We start from the raw sequence: 21,664 nt of genomic DNA on the forward strand, positions 1-21,664 counted from the left end.
AGAGAGTGGACGGGTGGAAGATGAAGCAGGACAAGAACGCCAACACCGCTCCCATGAGCACCGGCCACCCCACTTCCGAAAGGGGCGGCGCCGACATCGACGCCTCCACCGACGTCCTTGTCGACGACTCCTTGCTGTAAGTCTCTCATTATGGATTATTCCAAACAAAACTCCATTTCTCTCTCTTATCTTATGGCTCTATGTATGTATGTGTGTGTTGCCCAGGAACGACGAAGCCAGGCAGCCTCTGTCGAGAAAGGTCTCCATTCCTTCTTCGAGGATTAATCCGTATCGGATGGTCATTGTGCTGCGGCTCATCATCCTCTGCATCTTCTTGCATTACCGGATCACGAACCCCGTGCCCAACGCCTTTGCCCTCTGGCTCATCTCTGTCATCTGCGAGATCTGGTTTGCCATCTCCTGGATTCTCGACCAGTTCCCCAAGTGGCTCCCCGTCAACCGAGAAACATATCTCGACAGGCTGTCTCTGCGGTACGACCGCGAGGGAGAGCCGTCCCAGCTGGCCGCCGTCGATATATTTGTCAGTACGGTGGACCCGCTCAAAGAGCCTCCGCTTGTGACGGCCAACACAGTGCTCTCCATCCTGGCCGTCGACTACCCTGTCGACAAGGTCTCCTGCTACGTCTCTGACGATGGTGCGGCCATGCTCACCTTCGAGGCTCTCTCCGAGACCTCCGAGTTTGCCAGGAAGTGGGTCCCTTTCTGCAAGAAGTATGCCATCGAGCCCCGCGCTCCCGAGTGGTACTTTACGCAGAAGATCGACTACTTGAAGGACAAGGTCCAACCTTCATTTGTCAAAGACCGTCGAGCAATGAAGGTGAGTGATCAAACGGAGTGCTTTTGCTTTCTATAGTGTGCTTATTTTGACACTTGCTTTTTTTTTTTTTTGGGTTTCTTTCTCTTGATGTGTTCAGAGGGAATACGAAGAGTTCAAAATCCGTGTGAATGGACTTGTTTCAAAGGCGCAGAAAATTCCGGAAGAAGGATGGATCATGCAAGATGGTACCCCATGGCCAGGAAACAACACGAGAGACCATCCTGGGATGATTCAGGTATATGCGTCGGAGGATTCAGTTCAGTTGGTTGGGCCGAATATTCCCGTCTGTGTGTTTAGTCTCTCACCGTGCTGTATTGGGTTTTGCAGGTTTTCTTGGGACAGAGTGGAGGGCTTGATGTGGAAGGCAACGAGCTTCCTCGCATGGTTTACGTTTCTCGTGAGAAGCGTCCGGGTTTCCAACACCACAAGAAGGCCGGTGCCATGAATGCACTTGTAAGCACCAAGAAGCCACAACAGCGTTATAGTTTTTGTGTTATGTTTGGTTTCTGACAAAACAGAAATGTATCAGGTGAGAGTGTCGGCTGTTCTGACGAACGGGCCTTTCTTATTGAATCTGGATTGTGATCACTACATCAACAACAGCAAGGCGTTGCGGGAGTCGATGTGCTTCTTGATGGACCCAAACCTGGGGAAGAACGTGTGCTACGTGCAGTTCCCGCAGAGGTTTGACGGGATTGACAGGAACGACAGATATGCGAATCGGAACACGGTGTTCTTCGATGTGAGTAGTTGTTGTTGTTATGTGTTGAGTGTGTTGTTGTGTCATGTAGTGTGGTGTTGATTGATTGAGGGAGGTGGGTGTGTATGGCTTGACAGATCAACTTGAGAGGGTTGGACGGGATTCAAGGGCCGGTGTACGTGGGGACGGGGTGCGTGTTCAACAGGACGGCGCTGTACGGGTACGAGCCGCCGGTGAAGGCGAAGCACAAGAAAGGGGGGATGATGGCGGGGCTGTGCGGGGGGGCGCGGAAGAAGAAGAAGGGGGGATCGGAGGGGGGGAAGAAGTCGAAGAAGAAGCAGCACGTGGACGCGACGGTGCCCATCTTCAGCCTGGAGGACATCGAGGAGGGGGTGGAAGGGGCGGGGCTGGACGACGACAAGTCGGTGCTGATGTCGCAGATGAGCCTGGAGAAGCGGTTCGGGCAGTCGGCGGTGTTTGTGGCGTCCACGCTGATGGAGAACGGGGGGGTGCCGCAGTCGGCCACCCCGGAGACGCTGCTCAAGGAGGCCATCCACGTGATCAGCTGCGGGTACGAGGACAAGACGGACTGGGGGCAGGAGATCGGGTGGATCTACGGGTCGGTGACGGAGGACATCCTGACGGGGTTCAAGATGCACGCGCGCGGGTGGCGCTCCATCTACTGCATGCCGAAGCTGGCGGCCTTCAAGGGGTCGGCCCCCATCAACCTGTCGGACCGGCTGAACCAGGTGCTGCGGTGGGCCCTGGGGTCGGTGGAGATCCTGCTGAGCCGGCACTGCCCCATCTGGTACGGGTACAGCGGGCGGCTCAAGTGGCTGGAGCGGTTCGCGTACGTGAACACGACCATCTACCCCATCACCTCGATCCCGCTGCTGGCGTACTGCACCCTCCCGGCGGTGTGCCTGCTGACCAACAAGTTCATCATCCCGCAGATCAGCAACCTGGCCAGCATCTGGTTCATCACCCTCTTCCTGTCCATCTTTGCGACGGGGATCCTGGAGATGCGGTGGAGCGGGGTGGGGATCGACGAGTGGTGGAGGAACGAGCAGTTCTGGGTGATCGGGGGGGTGTCGGCGCACCTGTTTGCGGTCTTCCAGGGGCTGCTCAAGGTGCTGGCGGGGATCGACACCAACTTCACGGTGACGTCCAAGGCCAACGACGAGGACGGGGACTTCCAGGAGCTGTACCTGTTCAAGTGGACGACGCTGCTGATCCCCCCCACCACGCTGCTCATCATCAACCTGGTGGGGGTGGTGGCCGGCATCTCCTACGCCATCAACAGCGGCTACCAGTCGTGGGGCCCCCTCTTCGGCAAGCTCTTCTTCGCCTTCTGGGTCATCGTCCACCTCTACCCTTTCCTCAAGGGCCTCATGGGCCGCCAGAACCGCACCCCCACCATCGTCGTCGTCTGGTCCATCCTGCTCGCCTCCATCTTCTCCCTGCTCTGGGTCCGCGTCGACCCCTTCACCTCCCGCGTCCAGGGCCCAGACATCCTCATGTGCGGAATCAACTGCTGATTATTCTTCCCATTATTCTTATTATTTACCAACATCTGTTTTGTCCTCATGTGAATCTTTTCTTCTTTTCTTAAGTTTTTGTCAAACACTGGACTCAACGTCCCAACCCAAAGCTTATATATATCTATCTATATATGAAAAAATGGTTAATTCATTTCATTCAATCTGTTATTTGACTTGAGTCGCACGCAATTCTTATCCATAAGCGGCTAACTATATAGTCAGTGTGTATAATATAACGTAATAGATAAGTGTTGATATATATATATATATGTTGTGAGAAGAAACCTGTATATGTGTGTGCATGCAGATGCACTAGTTGACTACGTGTCGCGCATTGTGTAAGAAGCTGGGTGTTGCAATTGAAACGTGTCGAGCCACAACCATATTTTGGATTGGTATTTAAGGAAACCTCCTGCCTCGGCATTGGTCACCACCGCCGTTTGAAATATTATTATCATCATGAAAAACATGGGCGACGAGCCCGTTCTCTCCAAACTTGATCGGTTGGACAACATATTGAGAGAGCTGGAAGAGGTAAGAGGAGGCCAGAGATCGTCGTCGTGTGCGTCGACGCCGTCCACTAGCGACGGACACGTGTCGTCCGTGGAGGACTTGTCGCCGAGGAGCATGGAGAAGCAGTGCCGTCCGATCAACACGGTGATGGTGGAGGCGGAGCTCAAGGGCTCACTCATCCACAGGCTCATCACCCTCGAGGACCGCGTCGTTAAGGTAACGTAGTTACAAAAACACAAATACAAAGAGATTAATTTCAACGTCGCCTGATGAGCTGTGTGTTACTGTTAATTAATCAGCTGTGTGTGCAGATGGAACAAGAGGTGGCGGCGGAGGAGAAGAACAAGTCTAAGAAGAAGGGAGGACTCAAGCAACTTTTTAAGAACTGTGTTCAAGGAACCAAAAACAAGCCTTTTCAAGTCTAATACGCCCTTTTGCTTTGTAATTACCACCATCTACATACATGTCTTCATCCCTAATAATGCCATGTATTTATTTTCCCCTTTTTGATTACCGGCTTCGCTAAATCAACTAATTAATCTCCACCCTCGCTTCTCATCCACTGTTTAATTCAACTTTTTCTTAATTTGTTTACGTATCATTATTTTATGTAGCGGTAAAAAAATTCTCTCCAAAATGAAGTACGAATACGTATGTAATATATTGAAAATTTTAGCTACTCATCGAATTAGAGTATGTGTGGAATTTTCTCTTGTTTAGGTCATGTATATGATTATGAGTACGCTGGTTGTCAGGCTTTCCGAGTCTGATTAAGGGCTATAAACTAAATGGGCCAAAGTCTTACAAAGAGATATGGACATTAATTGTGTAGGGAACAGATTCTTCTGATGTCGCTTTCAAAACTGAATGAAACCAACGACAAAGAAGTAACTAGTAGATTGAGAGACGACACATACAATGGGCACGTGTCCGGTGACGTGGATGTCGACAAAACCCAAGTGGGCCCAACCCAACCACACGGCTCTGCTTCTCCAATGTCATTATAGTGCAAATCCAATATAAGTCGGCTTGACAAAATCAAAGTCACTGTCTCTAATGGTTTGTTAGATTAGATCCATGGCCTGACTTTTATAGCTGTAGCTAAACTGCAAATAACAAAGCTCAACAGAAAAAAAAAACACTGCATTTTACTACACACCATTTCCGTTTGCTGTGAATATCGCCATATGTTACAAGGTGTAATTAGTTATACGTCTAAAAGAAAGAACATCGACAAATATAGTAAAAAATAAAAATAAAAAAACATTGACAATATACATGAACTTATATGTCGCCAAAATCATCGGTTGCAGAAATGAGAAGAGACTGAGAGCTCCCATCAAATGGGGCACTTTTTGTTCATCAAAATTCGGAACGTGCAATCTTTTAACCATTTGTCTTTCCTCGCTATTTAATTTGTCACGTACCCAATAAATTATGTCGAGTATTATACTGAGTTGACAAATGTTATAGTATATATATCTATACCTATATTTTTTTTTTTTTTTTTTTTTTATATAATTCTTTTTGCAACTTTATTAAATTAGAATTGTCCCTCCTTCCTTTTGTTCCTCGTAAGGTGCCCTGTCATGACCATGTGCCATTTTTGGCGCCATAGAGGAAATTTTCATGAAAATGATGAACTACCGTACAATATAAATAATATAAATTCTCTTGTCAAGAGTTTTTTTTCGCCTAGATGCTAAATTTATCAAAAAATTTAAAATAATGAATAATGATAAAATGCGAGCTTTCGTTTAACGCACCTTTTAAAGTCTGATTCCTCCAACTAATCTTTAGAATCTGAATCGTATGCTGCTAAAATTTTTATAGTTTGAAATCATCATTTATTTATGGGCGAGAAGATATATATGCTTATCTTCGATTGAAAAATATAAAAGAATTATTTTAAGTCTAACTTAAATAATCCTCTATAGTTGATCATAGTCCATGTTATAAATTACAACATACGAATTTATTAAAATACAACATCAATATTATAAAATTTTATAATAACCCTATAACATTCGAGAAGTCGTGTGTGCATATATATAATAACTCATAAATTTGATTAAAAAAAACTTATAAATCATTAGATTTTTTGTTTAGAGAAAAAAGATCGTCAAATCTTAAAGGCTACTAGTAAAATTTCAACTTTAGGCCATACCTTTTTTGTTTTTGTTTTTGTTTTTGTTTTTTTTTTGTTTCCATCCGCTTTTTCTCTTGTGCCATGCCAAGAGGTTAGCCTTAGATTGAGATTGATTTAGAAATGTATTAAAGTATAAAATTTTTCATATAAAAAAATAACGAAAAACAAAACAAAAGACGAGATTTTATTTTAGATGTGATTTTGACTTTAAAATTGACTAGCACTAGACAATTTTTTATTGGTGGAACTCAAAGCCTGGTTCCAATTTACTTGAATTCCCAACATTTCACCACTCACTGACACTCGGACTCCTTTTCTCTTCTCTATTTTTCTATCATAAATTAATAAAGAAATTGACTTGAATTTAACTTCATTTGTCTGTCATTCCATTTTCATTTGGTGCGAGTTTCAACGCGCGCTCTCTATTTTTTTCCTCTCTCTCTCTCTCTCTCTCTGCTTCATAAACTCTCTTCCAAATTAGACCCAAATTAAGTTTCATTTCAATCTCATTTCGTTTCATTTCTCTCAGACGTTATTCTCTCTCTCTCTCTCTCTCTCTCTCTCTCTCTCTCTCTCTCTTTGCGTTGTTGTGATGTTTTATCGGTCTCATCGATGGAATCAGTCGAAGTTTTTGTTTTCGATTCTTTAAGATCTTCTTCTTCGTCTATAAATCTCTGTTCTACAGTTTTCGAAAACACTGACGCATCGTCGCTCTTTAAGTAATTCTCTTCAGATCGATGATTCGCCCACTCCAACACTGATATTTCGCTCTTCATTCTATCTAATTCTCACAATCTGTAAGTCCACTTATTCGTATATTGAAAAAAGAGAATAAAAAACCTACTTATCGCATGTATCTTTTTATATTTCAATTTCTTTTTTCCCGAAAAACTTGAGTCTGCCTGAGTAACTCTAATCTTAATGATTGTTTTTGGTGTCGCTAGGTTTGACTTGAACAACTATGATAAGCTGATTATGATTTGATGTAGCTTGGAAGAATTTCTGTGTCTTCATTTTTCTTAGAATGAAAATAACTTCAAGCTTCTATATGGAGATTTTTCCGTCTCTCAAATTTATATGCCAAAGTTTGGATATTGGTTTTACCTGACTGATTTTTTTCCTTCTTCTTTGTCATGTGAATATATTCGGAATGCATTTCATTCTATGTTGATTCAGTATCAGATGTCTGATATCTCGGAAGATCATACCTTTGTTTTTCTTCATAGGAATAAGAATAATCCAATTTGGTTACTTTATGCAACTTGGAAGTGATATATTCGTTTCTGATTATTCTAGATTAGCCTGTGCCGATTTTTGATGTGGAGTGATAGGTTAGATTCTCTCTAGTGTCTTTTCTCTGTAGTCTTGTGCCTTTTGTGTTGTTCTTAGCTCCCTGGAATTGGTTTATGGTAATCCAAGATCTGTATAAATATTCGGCTTTATTTCTCTTGTACCTCTAGGCCTCTGCTTGTTCCTTGAATTCTCGACTAAAGAAAACCCTAAAGACTCTTGTGTATGTAGCCTCCGAAATTTTTGTATGATGTGATTTATGAAGCTTAGTTTAAAAACTGATACTATCCGTTGCTCTTGTTTGTTTGTTGGTTTGTTAAGGTTTGAAAATATTATTTGGGGTCGGCGAAGAATGTGTGGTTGTCCGGAGCCATCCAAAAGTGCATCAAGTCAAGCAAGCGGTGAAGCCGTAGGTAGCAGTAGAGAGATGAATAATCTAAGCGTGGAAGCTGAAGATTGTTTCGATAGTCTGTTAGAATTCGCTTCTAACAACGATATGGACGGGCTGAAGCTGTCGATGGAGCGCGATTCTTCTTCGATCAACGAGGCGGGAGTGTGGTACAGCCGAGGGAAAGGTTCGAAGCATGTTGTTTCGGACTACCGGACTCCGTTAATGGTAGCCGCGACTTACGGCAATGTTGACGTGCTCAAGGTGATACTGTCGTGCCCCGAGGTTGACGTGAACCTCTCGTGTGGCGTGGACAAGACCAGCGCTCTTCACTGCGCCGCCTCTGGGGGCTCGCTCAACACCGTCGACGTGGTGAAGCTGCTTTTGGCGGCGGGTGCGGACCCGAACTGCGTGGATGGCAATGGTCAGCGGCCCGTTGACGTAATTGTTGCGCACCCGAAGGTGCAGAGCGCGAGGGCGGCTCTGGAGGAGCTTCTGTGGGTGTCGGGCGGGAACGTGAGGGTGGGTTCGAACGAGGCGGTGTCTGGGAGGAAGGAGTACCCGATGGACCCTTCGATTCCGGACATAAAGAACAGCATGTACGCGACGGACGAGTTCCGCATGTTCTCGTTCAAGGTGCGGCCGTGCTCGCGGGCCTACTCCCACGACTGGACGGAGTGCCCCTTCGTGCACCCGGGGGAGAACGCGCGCCGGCGGGACCCGCGCAAGTTCCACTACAGCTGCGTGCCGTGCCCGGAGTTCCGCAAAGGGGCGTGCCGGCGCGGGGACCTCTGCGACTACGCCCACGGCGTGTTCGAGTGCTGGCTGCACCCCGCCCAGTACCGCACCCGCCTCTGCAAGGACGGCACCGCCTGCAGCCGCCGCGTCTGCTTCTTCGCCCACCGCACCGACGAGCTCAGGCCTCTCTACAGCAACGGCAACAATAACAACAACAACGCGGCGGTGCATTCCCCGCCGCCCTCGCCGTTCGGGCAGCCCATGTCCCCGGTGGCGAGCCGGCTGAGGTCGTCGCTGTGCGCTCGCGACATGGGCCCCGACGACCTCAACATGCTGCTGGAGTTCGACGCCCAGCAGCAGCTGATGAACGAGCTGGGGTGCTACTCGCGGCGCCGCGAAGACCTGTTTGCGGCGGCGGCGGCGGCAGACTCCCATCTGGCGGCGGCGGTGTCGACGTTCTCTCCCACTCACAAGTCGGCTCTGATGAACCAGTTCCAGCAGCAGCAGAGCATGCTGAAGCCCATCAACACGGCCGACCATCATCCCCTCCTCTTCGCAGCCGGCCTGCCCCTGTCCCCGGGGAGGATGTCTCCCAGGAGCCTCGAGCCCATCTCCCCGATGGCCGCCCGTCTGGCGGCGCGCGACAAGCACCTGCGCACCCTCAGCTCGAGAGACCTCGGCGGATCCAACACCAACAACCAGCACCACATCGTTGGCTCTCCTGTGAGTCCGTGGTCGAACCCGAAATGGGGTTCCTCGGATTGGTGTGTGAACGGAGGAGAGGAGCCGAGGGGGGTGATGATGAGGAGGTCGTCGTCGTTTGAGCTGGGGAACAACGCGGAGGAGCCCGACTTGTCGTGGGTCCAGTCTCTGGTCAAGGAATCTCCACCCGAGATGAAGGTGGCTCGCTCTGTTCCAGCCGCTGGAGGAGAGAGAGAGACTCAACCCGATCACTCTGTTTTGGGAGCGTGGGTTGAGCAAATGCAACTTGCTTAGTCTAGGCAAAGTCATACTCAATTTCACTCATGGATATAGGTAATTGAAGTGAAGATAAGAAGAAGAAGAAGAAGAAGAAGAAGGTACATGTATATGTTTTAATTGCATTTTGATTTCTGTGCTCTGGGGATGGGATTCTCTTTTTTGGTGAAGACGTGGTAACGCTAGGATAAGTTGTGAAGAAGAAAGAGCGGGTCTAGGATTGCTCTCCCAAACATTATTCAATTCGCACCATATTATTCTTTATAGCAGAGATGTGGAAAGAAAATGAGGAAGAAGAAGACAATCTGTGTCTGAACTTTTGTATCAAGGAAAGCCGCTCAAGTTTGGCATATTCTCCCTCTTCCAAATCTAGCAGTCTTTTTATGTCAAAGCTCTGCAACAAGTTTCAGGAGCTTTTGTATTTTTTTTCTTAATTTTTTTTAAAAAATATTTTCAATGTTCTAATATTTGTAATTTTGACTAGAGGAAAAGGAAAAAAAAGAAAGTGGGGGCAAAAGCTCCAAAACTGAAGAGTTGAATCATTTTCGAGTTCAGTTGAGTGATGAGGGGACAACGGAGAAGCTTTGTGTAGAACTGAACTAAAGTTATTTATTTTATTTGAATATCAATACCTTTATTTATTTAATTACTGGGCATATTTGGTTTATGGAATTGGTTGTGTTTTTGGATTCTTGCAATCTTTGTTGAGAAGACAGTGTGTTGGAGATATTAATGAAGAAAAGAGAAAGCAGTTAATAATAGAGTAGAGTGAGAGTGCATGAATGTAATGAAAGGAATAGAAGTGTTAAATGTGGGCCTGAAAGTGATAGGTTGGTGATCCCATAAATGGGTGGGTGGGTGGGACTTTATTATAAATAATAATCAATATTTTAATGTATTGTTTTGTTTTGGGTATCGCTCTCAAGAGGTCGGTGTGTGTTGTTTACCTTTGCTTCCTCCTTAAGTTGTTCTTAATGTTTTTTTGTCGGAGAGCATGATGTCAAATGTGAAACCATAACATATATTAAACTCTGCGCTATTATACACACATATATATATGTATACTGCCAGGTCATTTTTGAGCTGTATTATATAATGGCCTCCTTCCTTCTAAATGCATTGCATATTTAATGACTTGCAATTCTTCTCCCCTTTTTCCCTTCTTTTTGGTGCATGCAACGCATACTTGCATACCTCCCTCCCTTATATATATATGATATATACATGCATATATTATTATGAAATACCGATATCATTACGAGACTCAGATTTTACTGATTCCGAAGCTAAACCAGAAGAATACCGTGGAATTAAAAAAATATATACCGTTGAAAATATCGTTATCGTCGAGGAATATCGTCAAATACCCTAGCCTACTTACCAAAAAGAATGTAGTGTATAAATATTTAAAAAATTCTTACATAACATAGAATAAAAATAAAAAAGTCTACAATAATATGGACTTTTTATAATCCGAATTTAGGTAGTTATTTGAATAATTAGATGTTAATGTTGATGTTGTTGTTTTGAAATGAGTTTTTTTTTTTTAAATCTGAATTTAAATATTTATTTTGTTGATTTAGATGTAATTTGTAATATTTAGAATTCTATTTTAGGGGGTTCGAGTCCTCCACTTAGAAGTGTTAAATGTTGAAAATTTAATTTTAAAATTTAATTTTTTGTGTATCCTAAATTTAAACAAAATCCTAATTAAAAAGTTGTTTAAATACCCCCGGAACATCTTTTTTTGTGCAGTATATCCTGCAGAATACGGTTTACCACACGGTACGAGATACCCCGAACGTTCATCAAATACCACGGAATACCACGATATGAGAAGAGATATCCTCAAAATTAGAAGTGCGGTACGGTCGCGAGATTTTAATCCTTGGCTTGAAATACAAATACTAGAGATTTGCCGCTTCTAGGCACACGTGAAGCAAGCAAGAACGCAAGTAGTATTCCCAGCCAAAAAAGAAAGGAAAAAAGAAAGAGCAAGCGAGTAGTATATTTATTATCGATGTGATAATTGCCTTTTTGTTGTTTTATTCCTCCCAAAGAACATAGGCCAACTATCTTTAAAGACCAGAATTTCCCAACCAAAAACCCAAAATGTGTCTTATTATATATAAATATTGGAACAAAAACACATGCAACAAAACCAAACAAGAAGCGTACAATTAGCTACAACACTATGTATATGCTGTATAATAACATTATTCGAACAGTCCCGTCAAAAAAAAAAAAAAAAAACATTATTCCAACATTGACGACACACATTAATATAAACTACTATTTTTTTCCTCTTCTATATATCAAATTCATATTACATTTGTATAGATCTTGTCCCCCTAAGAAAACTCCAAGGTCCAGTTCCAGTTCCCATTCTGCACATAAAAAAAATATAAAATGAAAAACTATATACATTGAAGAAAAAAAGAGATTAGAAGTGAATTATAGTACCTCCATACGCCAGCAAAGGCTCTAAGAGTCATGTAGATTGTAAGAGCAATCCATAAGCCAACAAAACCATGAGTCTTTGAAAGAAATATCAAGGCTGCCACGCTTGCTATGGCCACAAGAACCTAATATATATATATATATATGTCCACAAGTATATAGATATGTTATTTATTCAAATAGTATATTTATTAATTTGACGAGTGTTTGGTTAGTACGGACTACGTACCAGTGAGTAGGCGGAGTAAACAAAATCGGAAGCTCCAAAGTTGACTCCGTCAAACACAAATGATAGAGAGTTGATGGGCTGCGTGGCTGCGACGAACTGTCGTTTTTGGCAATAAACATATATTTATTTACAGGAATGAGATGTGTGTCGACATTATTACTAGTTATAAGTAGAAGTGAATGATGACATGGATATATGTAGTTAATTACCGGGAGTCCGATTCTGATAAGGTGCAAAACATTAGGATCGGTAGAGAAGACGGGAGCTCCAAAGTAGAGTCCAACTCCAACAAGGAGTGACAAAGCAATTCCAAGAAGAAAGCTCATCTGTAGGACTCGAGTGGCGGCGGCGGTGGCTTTGTGATAGTCTTTCTCAGTGAAAGCGCAGGCGAGAATGGCCTGAATGGCTATGGCCAAGCCGTCCGCCAGAAGAGACGAAGTCAGCCAAACCTGTAAGCAAGTTTGGAAGGCCGCCATGGGCGTCGCCCCCAGCCGAGCCGCCAACGACGCCGCCAGTGTCACGCAAAATGTCACCGCTATCACCCTTGTCAACAAGTAAAACCCTTTTGTTTTTTTCCCCCCCAAAAAAAAAAAAATTAAAATCGAATCAAATTTTAATAACAAGGAATGCATGTATATAATAAATATACCATTTTTGAGGAAGCGGGCGAATTGCAAGTCTTTGAGACTGGGTGGCATAAGATTAACTTTTCTCATTAGGATTAAGAAGAGGATCAGCGCCATCAAGTACCTTAATTAAGCAGATTATAAGTGATGATTAGTTAGTTAGGGGAATGAATGAAGTATTATTAAGAAGGTGCTGACTGTGAAAGCACGTGAGCAAGGGCAGCTCCTCTGATTCCCAGGCCGCAGACGAAGATGAGAATGGGGTCGAGGGCCACGTTTAGGGAGTAACCAAACACTGCAAAGATATAAAAATATGTATCAATAATATATATTCAATAATACTAGTTAATTATAGGTGTACGTACGAATGACGTAAAGAGGCGTGGTTGTGTCCTTAAATCCTCGGAAGATGCCTTGCATGGCCAGCGTGAGCAGCACCGCCGGCGCCCCAAAGGCCCGCGTGACCAAGTACTTGTGCGCGGGACCCATCATGGCAGAATCCTGTAATTAAATACCACGTACCCACATACCATTAATGAATGAATGATGAGAGTGATAGAGAGTGAGAGTGAGACAGTACGTACGTGTTTGACTCCCATGACACCCAAGAGAGTTGTGGCCATGAAGATGAGGAAGATGGCTTGCAAGAGGCCCAGAATGACGCCAAAGATGAGGGCCGTGGAGGCAGACGCGATGTGGCGCTTCTCTGTGTGGTGTGTTGCCTTTTCGCAGTCTTGGGATTGGGATTGGGCCATGTTGGCCATGGTGTCCTCCTGGGCCACGAACGACGTCGTGATGCTCACCAGCGGGAATATCGTGATGCGCGACGCCTGGTTGAACAGCGCTATCGACACCCCTGCCGCCGCCAGCTCAACCGCCCCTGATGAATATTGGAACATGGATGACATGGATGATGATGATTCATATATGCATGCATGTACATGTATGTATGTATGTACCGATGTGGCCAATGAAGGCTGTGTCGATGAGTGAGGCCAGTGGGTCAGCTGCCACTCCCAGCGCTGCTGGCAATGCTATTCCCATAATCTCCTTCCCAATTGAATCCCATTTCAATACATGCCTACACATCCCATTAATTAATTGGATTATAATTGTTATATATAACTCATTCATCCACGTGTACGTACCTTGCATCTCTAAAGAAAACGCCCACCGGCAATCTCCACTTGCTGCTTGTCTCGCCCGCCATTCTGACCAACCTGTAAGAATATGATGATGATGAACTGCTCACACTCATTCCGTTATCCGCTCTTATATCACACTTATACTCATACACCCACATAACCAGAGATAAGATCAAAGTTGGATTCCCGTTTTACCAACTTATTTGAGATAAGATTCAAAGGATTTATTCTACTTTATAGATCTGCTCACACTCATCAAAGTACCAACGTTACTTTCCATTCATGATTTTCATCCTTTTGGAAACAAAAACACACCAAACCTTTAAACCCTTCCAAATGTGAGATGTGACAGACCATGCCACAACTCTTCAATCCCATAAAACGCTATTTATAGATCCCAATACAATAATAAACCATCCTCAGTTGAGTCATTCAATTAACACCTCCCCTCGATATCTTCCAGGAACATACACTTGGAAACAACTACACTACATTACATTTTTAACATTTATATTATATGTATATGCTTTAAATTTGAATTTTGGTCAACAACTCTTCCTTTTATTTTCTGAATTTTTTGGGGGGCCATTTATAAGAGAAAGGCAACAATAGTGAAGCCGAAGCCAAAGCCGACGCAGTTTCATTAATAATTTAAGATGATATTGCTAATTAATCGTTAATTTTGAATTATGGACGACTACACGAAACGATTACATGACGTCTTAATTAACTTTTCGTTTATTGAATTTGGCACATCATTCTAGATGCAGTTACAGTTTTATATTAGTAGCATTATATATAGTACAATAAATGAGTATGCTTTTATATGAATGGGAATAAATGAAGATGTTAGCTAGTTTCTAAGTGTCGTGCTTTCATAACATTATGAAAGTCCAAGTATATTTGATAAACTATTTTTAAAATAATATGTTACTGTTAGTATAAACAGATTTATAGTTTGTTAAATTGATATGAATACATAAATGACAAAATTGACATCTCTCGTATTTATTAATAATTATTATTTTTAATTTTTATTTATCTATTCATAGTTCAAATAAATCATAATTATATATTAGATACAAATCGACAGGATATTTTATATATTTAAATATAAGACTTTAATACGAAAAATATATAACGTAAATATTTTTTTAATTAACCAAATATTCGATGGACACGATCTATATAATATATTATAATCAACATTTGATGACGTATGACCAGTTTGTAATTAGAGCAAGGACACAAATTTGGTCCTCAAAAAAAAAAAAAAATAGGCAGCTTATATAATTGCAACAAACCTCCCTTAGTTCTTCTATCCCCAGATGACTCTTTCAACTATACTAAATTATAAACAAACAAATAACGCAAATTCAATATTTCATCTTCCAACAACTAATCTCTTGCTTTGTTAAATAAAATATAGCTATTATTATGAGAACCTTGTTTTTGTCTCCGTGTCTATATAGGAAGGACGGGACGGCGCTTCTATTTTTCCTTCTATTCTTTCAACATCTTTAAAATTATGTTTATATATCAACGTGAGGTTGTACCTTATATGCGTGTATATATATATATATATATATATATATACACACACTTTTAGATATATGGATGGAGCTATATCTCAGAGCCAGGGTCAGATGCCCCGTCCAAAATAAATTATATTAAGATTTTGGTATATTTTTCTTATTAAATTTAAACACTACTGCTTAGGTGCTTAGGGGTGTTCATGAGAACCGACAAACCAAACAATCCGATCACCCAAACCAAACCGCACTCTTTTTTAACCCGTCCCATTACAACCCGAAAAAATTTGGGTTGAAACCAACCCAACCCGCAAGTGTTTCGGGTTGGTTTGGTTTTTGATCGTCATGAGATTGGGTTGAACCAAACCAACCCTATCCCGTTAAAATAAAAAAATATTCTCTAAAAAAATGAAAAATGTTATCAAGGTAAAATAAAAAAAATACACCATATACTTTATGGTTTTAAAAAAAAATATAAATGCATTTTTAAATTAATTAATTATTTTGTAGGTGTATATTTATGCTCACGACGGTTGGTAAATAGATAATATAAGTAGACTCAATATGATCATAAAGACTTACTTATATTAGTTTCAACAACTCATTTTTTTTTTACTTTACAGATTTTTCACGAGGTCTAGATTTTTATGGAGTATGAAATTTGAGATGAGACATAATTTATTTATTCTTAGTATTTGCATGGTTTTTTTATATGAATTTGATTCAACGATTCTATTTTGTACCTTTGTTGTGACAAATTAACCCGAACAACCCGACGTAAACCACTCCAAATGAATCAAACCAAACCAACCCGATTAATATCGGTTCGGATTGGTTTGGTTTCAGTATTATAAACGGTTTGGGTTGGGTTATAAAAATGACAAACCGAAAATTTTGAGTCGGATTCATGAAATGTACAAACCCGAATAACCCAATCCGATGTACAAGCCTAACTGCTTATGCCCCTAAATCGGAGCCCCGCCTCCACCAGTTCGCTCGCTTGCACACACAATTTATATGTTTGTATATAATCGGCAGGATGTTCGGTTCACATTAACTTAAATACGTACAATATGAAAACTAATAAAATTAGATAACTAGAGAAATATGTGCATGCATGAGATGAAGTGGCTGTTTTAGATCCTTTTAACAATAGTACTGTTCTGTTTAACCACATATATTTTATTTGAAATTATTTTTCTAATAAATAAAACTATAAACCATAAATAAAGTTAAATAGAGCTCACAACAATAAATAATTTTTGTGAACAAAATTTGTAAAACGTAAAAAAATTAATAATTATTTACAATTTAAAAAATATTATTTTCGTTATAAAAATTTTAAACACATTATTATTCTTATGATTACTTCAAGAAGAATATTGTCACATGCAATTTCTCCTGGCCGGTTAGTTCGGGTGTGAGAACCTTGGAATTATATTCATTCGTTAGCATCCGTGGAAACGAAAATGTGCTTCACAAAGATAACATAAAAAAAGAGAAAAATAATGAAACTTTTCTTTCTTTTTTCCAAGTATATATATAATTTAGGCATCCACTTATTCGGAGATTTTGAAGCCAATTAATGACATTAGTATTAATAATCACGCACCTTTTTTCTAAGTCAAGTCAGTTTAGACTGGCATCACTGACTTGGATAATAATACTTGGAAAAAAGAAAGAACTAATTATAGACAGAAGACATTGGTGCTACTACTGCTAAGCATTTTGAGTGTAATATAAAGGAAAAGAATTTACTATCAAGTGCATATAAACAGTGTTCTATATAATGAATGTGGTGGTGGATAATAAGATTTGAAGGACACTCAAAAGCGAGTACTCCGTACAATATTATAAATATTAATTTGATTTGGATATAATCTAGCCCGCTGTATTCTTCGCCGTACTTATTGCTCTCTTTTGTGCAGTACTTTTTAGTGGAGACTTTGTCAGCCATCACATACTTGAGTTGAGTTTATAATAATTAGCTTAGTTAAGGAATTCCTTATTATAATTACTTTTCTTTTTTTTTAATAAAAGGCGAAATATCACACGGCACGCGTGAATAGTATATTTTACGTGTTTGGCTTCTTCCAGAAACCATGTAAAATGTATAGTATGTATAATCTATGATATATAGGAAAATTATGCACAATCCAAATTGAAGTCAGGGCAAATTTGGAAACAAATTTTAAAGGGGGGTAAATAAAAAAATCATATAAATTAGGACTAAATATAAAAAAATGAAAAAAAAAATTAGAGTAAAATTTCCACGTGGCTCCGCCACTGTGTGTGCATATATATATATATATATATATATATATACACACATATATATACATACATATATATATATATATATATATATATATGCGCGGGCGTACGCAAACTATTCATCTACTTGTGATTGTATACGTTGAAAAATGCGTGATAAGTGTACATGGATGCATGTATTATTATAACAGAGATGGACTATTCATCTACTTGTGATTGTATACGTTGAAAAATGCGTGATAAGTGTACATCGATGCATGTATTAATATCACAGAGATGGAGCTACATTAAGGTAAGTTGGGGGGTGCTCAAACTCCCATCCTTTCAAATTTTACACTTTTGGCCTATTTTTAAATGATTTTACATTTTTTATCTTGAAAATTTATAGATTTGCTTATTTGGTGAGCTTCTCCTTCCCTGTGTGTGTGTGTATATATATATATATATATATATATATATATATATATATATATTACATACACATATATGTATGTAAGAAATGCGTGGATCAAGAGAGAGAGAGAAGAAAGCATATAAACGAGAAGCACACGCTTGCATGCATGCGAAGAGGCTAATTATATATGTGTTAAAGAATTAGTTCGGTACGTACCTCTAATATTGGAGTGATGAGAAATGATTTTGAGCTTCGATATGTCTATTTACGAAACCAATTTCCTTTGAGAGTAGAAGGTATAGAACATAAAATCTTGCCAAGAATACATATGCTTTTATAGTTATTTGCTTCTCCTCTTCTCATTCATCGACCCATTAATAAATTGATATATCTATATAATACGATCAAGTCGCGATAAACGCTTGGCTGGCGACTTAAATACAATTCTTGGTAAGAGAGAGTCAAGCGTGAGCATATTATATATAAGAAATGAAATGACTATATAATTTATATCACCACTCAATCTTCAAGTTGAAATACAAGGGATACGTGGCTAGCAAGTTCAACCAATAATGGATATTCCACAAACCATATCTATATCTAGGTATGTAAATGTATCTCTCGAAGAACAAGAAATATACATAAAAAAAAGTATTTATATATAGAATACACTAGTATTATAAGTTGGTAGCAATCAGAACAAAACCCTTTTTCATCATGGGAGCTACGTCGGATTCCCAATATATCAATTCATGCCTACTTGATCGGACATATTGAAGGATTAATTAACCCCCTAGCTATCTAATTGTTAAGTAGGATAATCTCGATTATTATTTATCATTGGGAGTGGAGTTTTGTATAACTAATTAACTCTTATAAGTGATTATTAATTCAACACAATACATCAGGCGCAAATATTCCAATGTGCGCGTACGTGGTATGAATTCTTGTCTGCTATATCAAGACTCTCGTTGGTTACTCCATTCTGATGGGAAATTATCGCAAAGAGGATAGTTCTAGAATGCAATAATAATAATATGACTATTATCATTCTTGAATTTTACGCACTGGTTGATTTAGCTTTTTTTACACCAGTAATATTCAAAGTTGACACGTGGATCACCACGACGTAAGTTTGACTCACGAATTGATCATTTGCATAAAATGACCATTTTATTCTAATAAATAAGATTGCGCATACTTGAGATTATGCAAGGAAATTTTGTTAACGAAAATTACGCAAAACGGCCAGCTGTTCCAAATTTTTTAAAGTTCGAAGACTGGTCATGCAAAAAAAAAGGACAATGGTGGAAATAAGCTATAATAATAGCACTACCATCACTAATACGTGTGTGCAGTGCGTTGATATATGTATGAGTTGAGAATAACTCGTCTGATATTGGATTTTTTTTTTTTTTTTTTTAAAGCGTCTGATATTGGATTTAATATAGTGTTTATTTATTTGGATTGGAAACTAAGTAATGATAATGTATGACACGTACGGCGTTCGGTATATACAATAGAGACAAAATGAGAAGAAGTTGTACAACTTTTTTGTTCAGTAATGGAAACATAAATTATTATAAGGATTGTAGGATTTTTTATACAAACACAGAAGCTACTTTCGTGTGGAAACCACGAATCTCCATGCTAAAACAAACAACTTAATACCTACTTTCGCGTGGATGCCACAATTCTTATCACACTACCAAAATTCACATTTATAATAAATAAATCTCCACTAATGAAAATATTCAATGATCGCAGTTATCTGTTTTTATATAATTTCTCCTACGTATATGGACTTCAAATTTGATAATGATTTATCCAATAAATTTCTTTTAACATATTGTAAAATACAATATATGCAAATTATATTAAAAAAAAACATGCGTGCTTTGTAATTATAAATTTATAAAATGCCATTTATCTCAAAGTAATATAATGAAAAGATGAAAGAAAAGAAAAAAAAAAACCTTAATTTATGGGGATAATTTTTTTTTTTAAAGGTAACTTGACTGACACTGGATTGAATCCACGACCTCTACGTTGGAGGTGTTGTGTAATTACCAATTAGACAATGATAGGAACCACAATTTATGGGAATATTGACAGCTATTATACTATTTTCTATACATTTACCAAATATTAACCAAAAGTTAAATATTGACACCTCTATTACTATATGGATGGTGAAGCTACTATAATACTCTTAATGAAATTTCTTTACCCACAAACTCCAAAACTTCAATCTCTTATCATTTCAATTGCAATTCCTATTTCTTTTCCAATTCTATCGAAGCCAAAGAAGAGAATGGGTTTGTCCTCTACGACCTGGTCTTTGCTGGCAGCGTCGATTCCAACCACTTCTATTTCCGGCGATACTCAACCCTAGATTCCTTCGTCGACGACCTCCTCTCCGTCCTTGAAGCTCTCTCCGTTGAACGCTGCTTATACGCTGCTCACTCCATCTCCGGCATGAACGGTATCCTGGCCATGGAACCAAAAATATAAATCGAGGGTGGCCGCCAATAAAAAAATCAACAATATTTATTGATTTATCATAAAAAAAAAAAATCCACAATATTATCTTTAAAAATGAACAATATTCAAAAGTATTAGAAGTGGTAACAAATTAGTCAATACGTACTAATAAAAAATAGTTAATGTGTACTAAAACTTGTAGAAAAATAATTTGTTAACACCGTATTATTACATATAATATGCTTCATTAAAAAAAAAAGTTATAGGTTACGATCTATTTTGTCTAAATTAAATATATTGCACATGTCGAACAATATTGGAAATAATTTGTAGAAACTATTGTTTTTTTTTACCTTTTTATAATTATTAACAATATTAATATCAAAACACCGCAGCCTACATAAGAAGGGAATTGTATAAGGATCCTATCTATAATCGTAAGATTAAATAATACATTAAACATTTATTTATTAATTTTTTTTTATGGTGAAAAGGTGAGGGTGGCCTGGGCCACTCCAAGTGTGTACGAGGGTCCGCCAGGTATATACAAATTAAATCAATAATTTGCTATAGATATCCAATTTCATAAGAATTTTTTTTTTTTTTTTTAATTGTTAATCTGAATCGTGAAATAGATTTTTGAATGACACGGATCTTCTTGCTAAGTCGCTGGGTCTCCGCGTTCGACCGACTAATCGGTGATTTTTTTGGTATGAAAGAAAGAAGAATTTAATTGTAGAGCCAATGCTTGGGCTGGGAAAGAGATCGGTCGAAAAAAGTGGATTTTTGGCGGTGCCGGGTATTTGTCCAAATAAATTGTCACGCTTGTCTTTTACACGGTTTGACCAATCGGCTGAGGCAACAAAGCAATATCGCCTCGGATACAACGTCCTCGAAAAAGCTGCGGGGGGAGATGAATTTTCTTTCACGGTGCTAAATTTGCAATTGAGGCTCTCGGGTGGTAACGGTGAGCTTGAAGAGTATGAGAGTCGGAACGCGTTATTACCACCGCAAGAAGAGTCTATCATTATATATAAGATTAAAGAAACAATATTGCCTCGGATTTAAAGAAGCTTTGGACATTTCATTTTTCATTTTGTGTTTTGGTGTTAGATAATAATGTCAAGAACAAGAGATTTGCTCAATAGCCGGTGGATTTTTTTTTCTTTGAAAGTTATGTTTCATATGGCAGCAGATTTGAACAACAATTCATTTTTTTATAATCAATATTTCGTGACAGATGCGACACGAAATTCATGATTTCGTTACATAACAGATTTTATTAAGGGTATTACAATCTTTGCATAAGTGATTTAGTAATATATGTGTCGAATCTTGAATTTTGGTTGATTTTTGGTAATTGTCAAGTAAATGATATTATTGCT

General features: G+C 39.6%; 3 protein-coding genes and 1 pseudogene across 7 annotated transcripts; 3 read left to right on the forward strand and 1 right to left on the reverse strand.

Moving 5' to 3' along the window:
• The first annotated feature begins 6 nt into the window (after positions 1–6).
• On the forward strand, positions 7–3,338 carry LOC149382748 (cellulose synthase A catalytic subunit 3 [UDP-forming]). Its single transcript, XM_089628096.1, has 6 exons — positions 7–136; positions 226–838; positions 936–1,073; positions 1,166–1,291; positions 1,368–1,580; positions 1,676–3,338. Exons 1-6 carry the CDS (start codon positions 21–23, stop codon positions 3,074–3,076), a joined length of 2,607 nt encoding a protein of 868 aa, XP_089484222.1. The 5' UTR covers positions 7–20; the 3' UTR covers positions 3,077–3,338.
• Positions 3,339–3,451: 113 nt separating this feature from the next.
• On the forward strand, positions 3,452–4,275 carry LOC149382749 (uncharacterized). Of its 2 annotated transcripts, none has more exons than XM_089628097.1 (2): positions 3,452–3,808; positions 3,892–4,275. In XM_089628097.1, exons 1-2 carry the CDS (start codon positions 3,539–3,541, stop codon positions 4,015–4,017), a joined length of 396 nt encoding a protein of 131 aa, XP_089484223.1. In that variant the 5' UTR covers positions 3,452–3,538; the 3' UTR covers positions 4,018–4,275. The 2 variants fall into 2 exon arrangements, with proteins under 2 accessions (XP_089484223.1, XP_089484224.1); XM_089628098.1 differs by having other exon boundaries at positions 3,468–3,808; positions 3,904–4,275.
• A 1,955-nt stretch (positions 4,276–6,230) lies between these two features.
• LOC149382750 (zinc finger CCCH domain-containing protein 30 pseudogene) lies at positions 6,231–9,781 on the forward strand (annotated as a pseudogene). 2 transcript variants are annotated; one of them, XR_016301721.1, is made up of 2 exons: positions 6,231–6,538; positions 7,353–9,781. The product of XR_016301721.1 is annotated as a zinc finger CCCH domain-containing protein 30 pseudogene, transcript variant X1 (transcript). The 2 variants fall into 2 exon arrangements; XR_016301722.1 differs by lacking the exon at positions 6,231–6,538 and adding an exon at positions 7,198–7,254.
• A 1,458-nt stretch (positions 9,782–11,239) lies between these two features.
• Positions 11,240–18,390, reverse strand: LOC149382751 (protein DETOXIFICATION 43-like). Of its 2 annotated transcripts, XM_089628588.1 has the most exons (11): positions 18,012–18,390; positions 13,599–13,670; positions 13,410–13,531; positions 13,035–13,330; positions 12,816–12,951; positions 12,649–12,745; positions 12,474–12,574; positions 12,034–12,386; positions 11,825–11,920; positions 11,599–11,720; positions 11,240–11,522 (listed from the first exon to the last, which is right to left on the reverse strand). In XM_089628588.1, exons 2-11 carry the CDS (start codon positions 13,658–13,660, stop codon positions 11,462–11,464), a joined length of 1,446 nt encoding a protein of 481 aa, XP_089484714.1. In that variant the 5' UTR covers positions 13,661–13,670; positions 18,012–18,390; the 3' UTR covers positions 11,240–11,461. The 2 variants fall into 2 exon arrangements, with proteins under 2 accessions (XP_089484714.1, XP_089484713.1); XM_089628587.1 differs by lacking the exon at positions 18,012–18,390 and having other exon boundaries at positions 13,599–13,708.
• Between the last annotated feature and the right edge of the window lie 3,274 nt (positions 18,391–21,664).

This window comes from Urtica dioica, chromosome 10, assembly GCF_054948205.1.
Source record: "Urtica dioica subsp. dioica isolate 48M chromosome 10, U.dioica_male_clone48M_v1_H2, whole genome shotgun sequence".
NCBI lineage: Eukaryota > Viridiplantae > Streptophyta > Magnoliopsida > Rosales > Urticaceae > Urtica > Urtica dioica.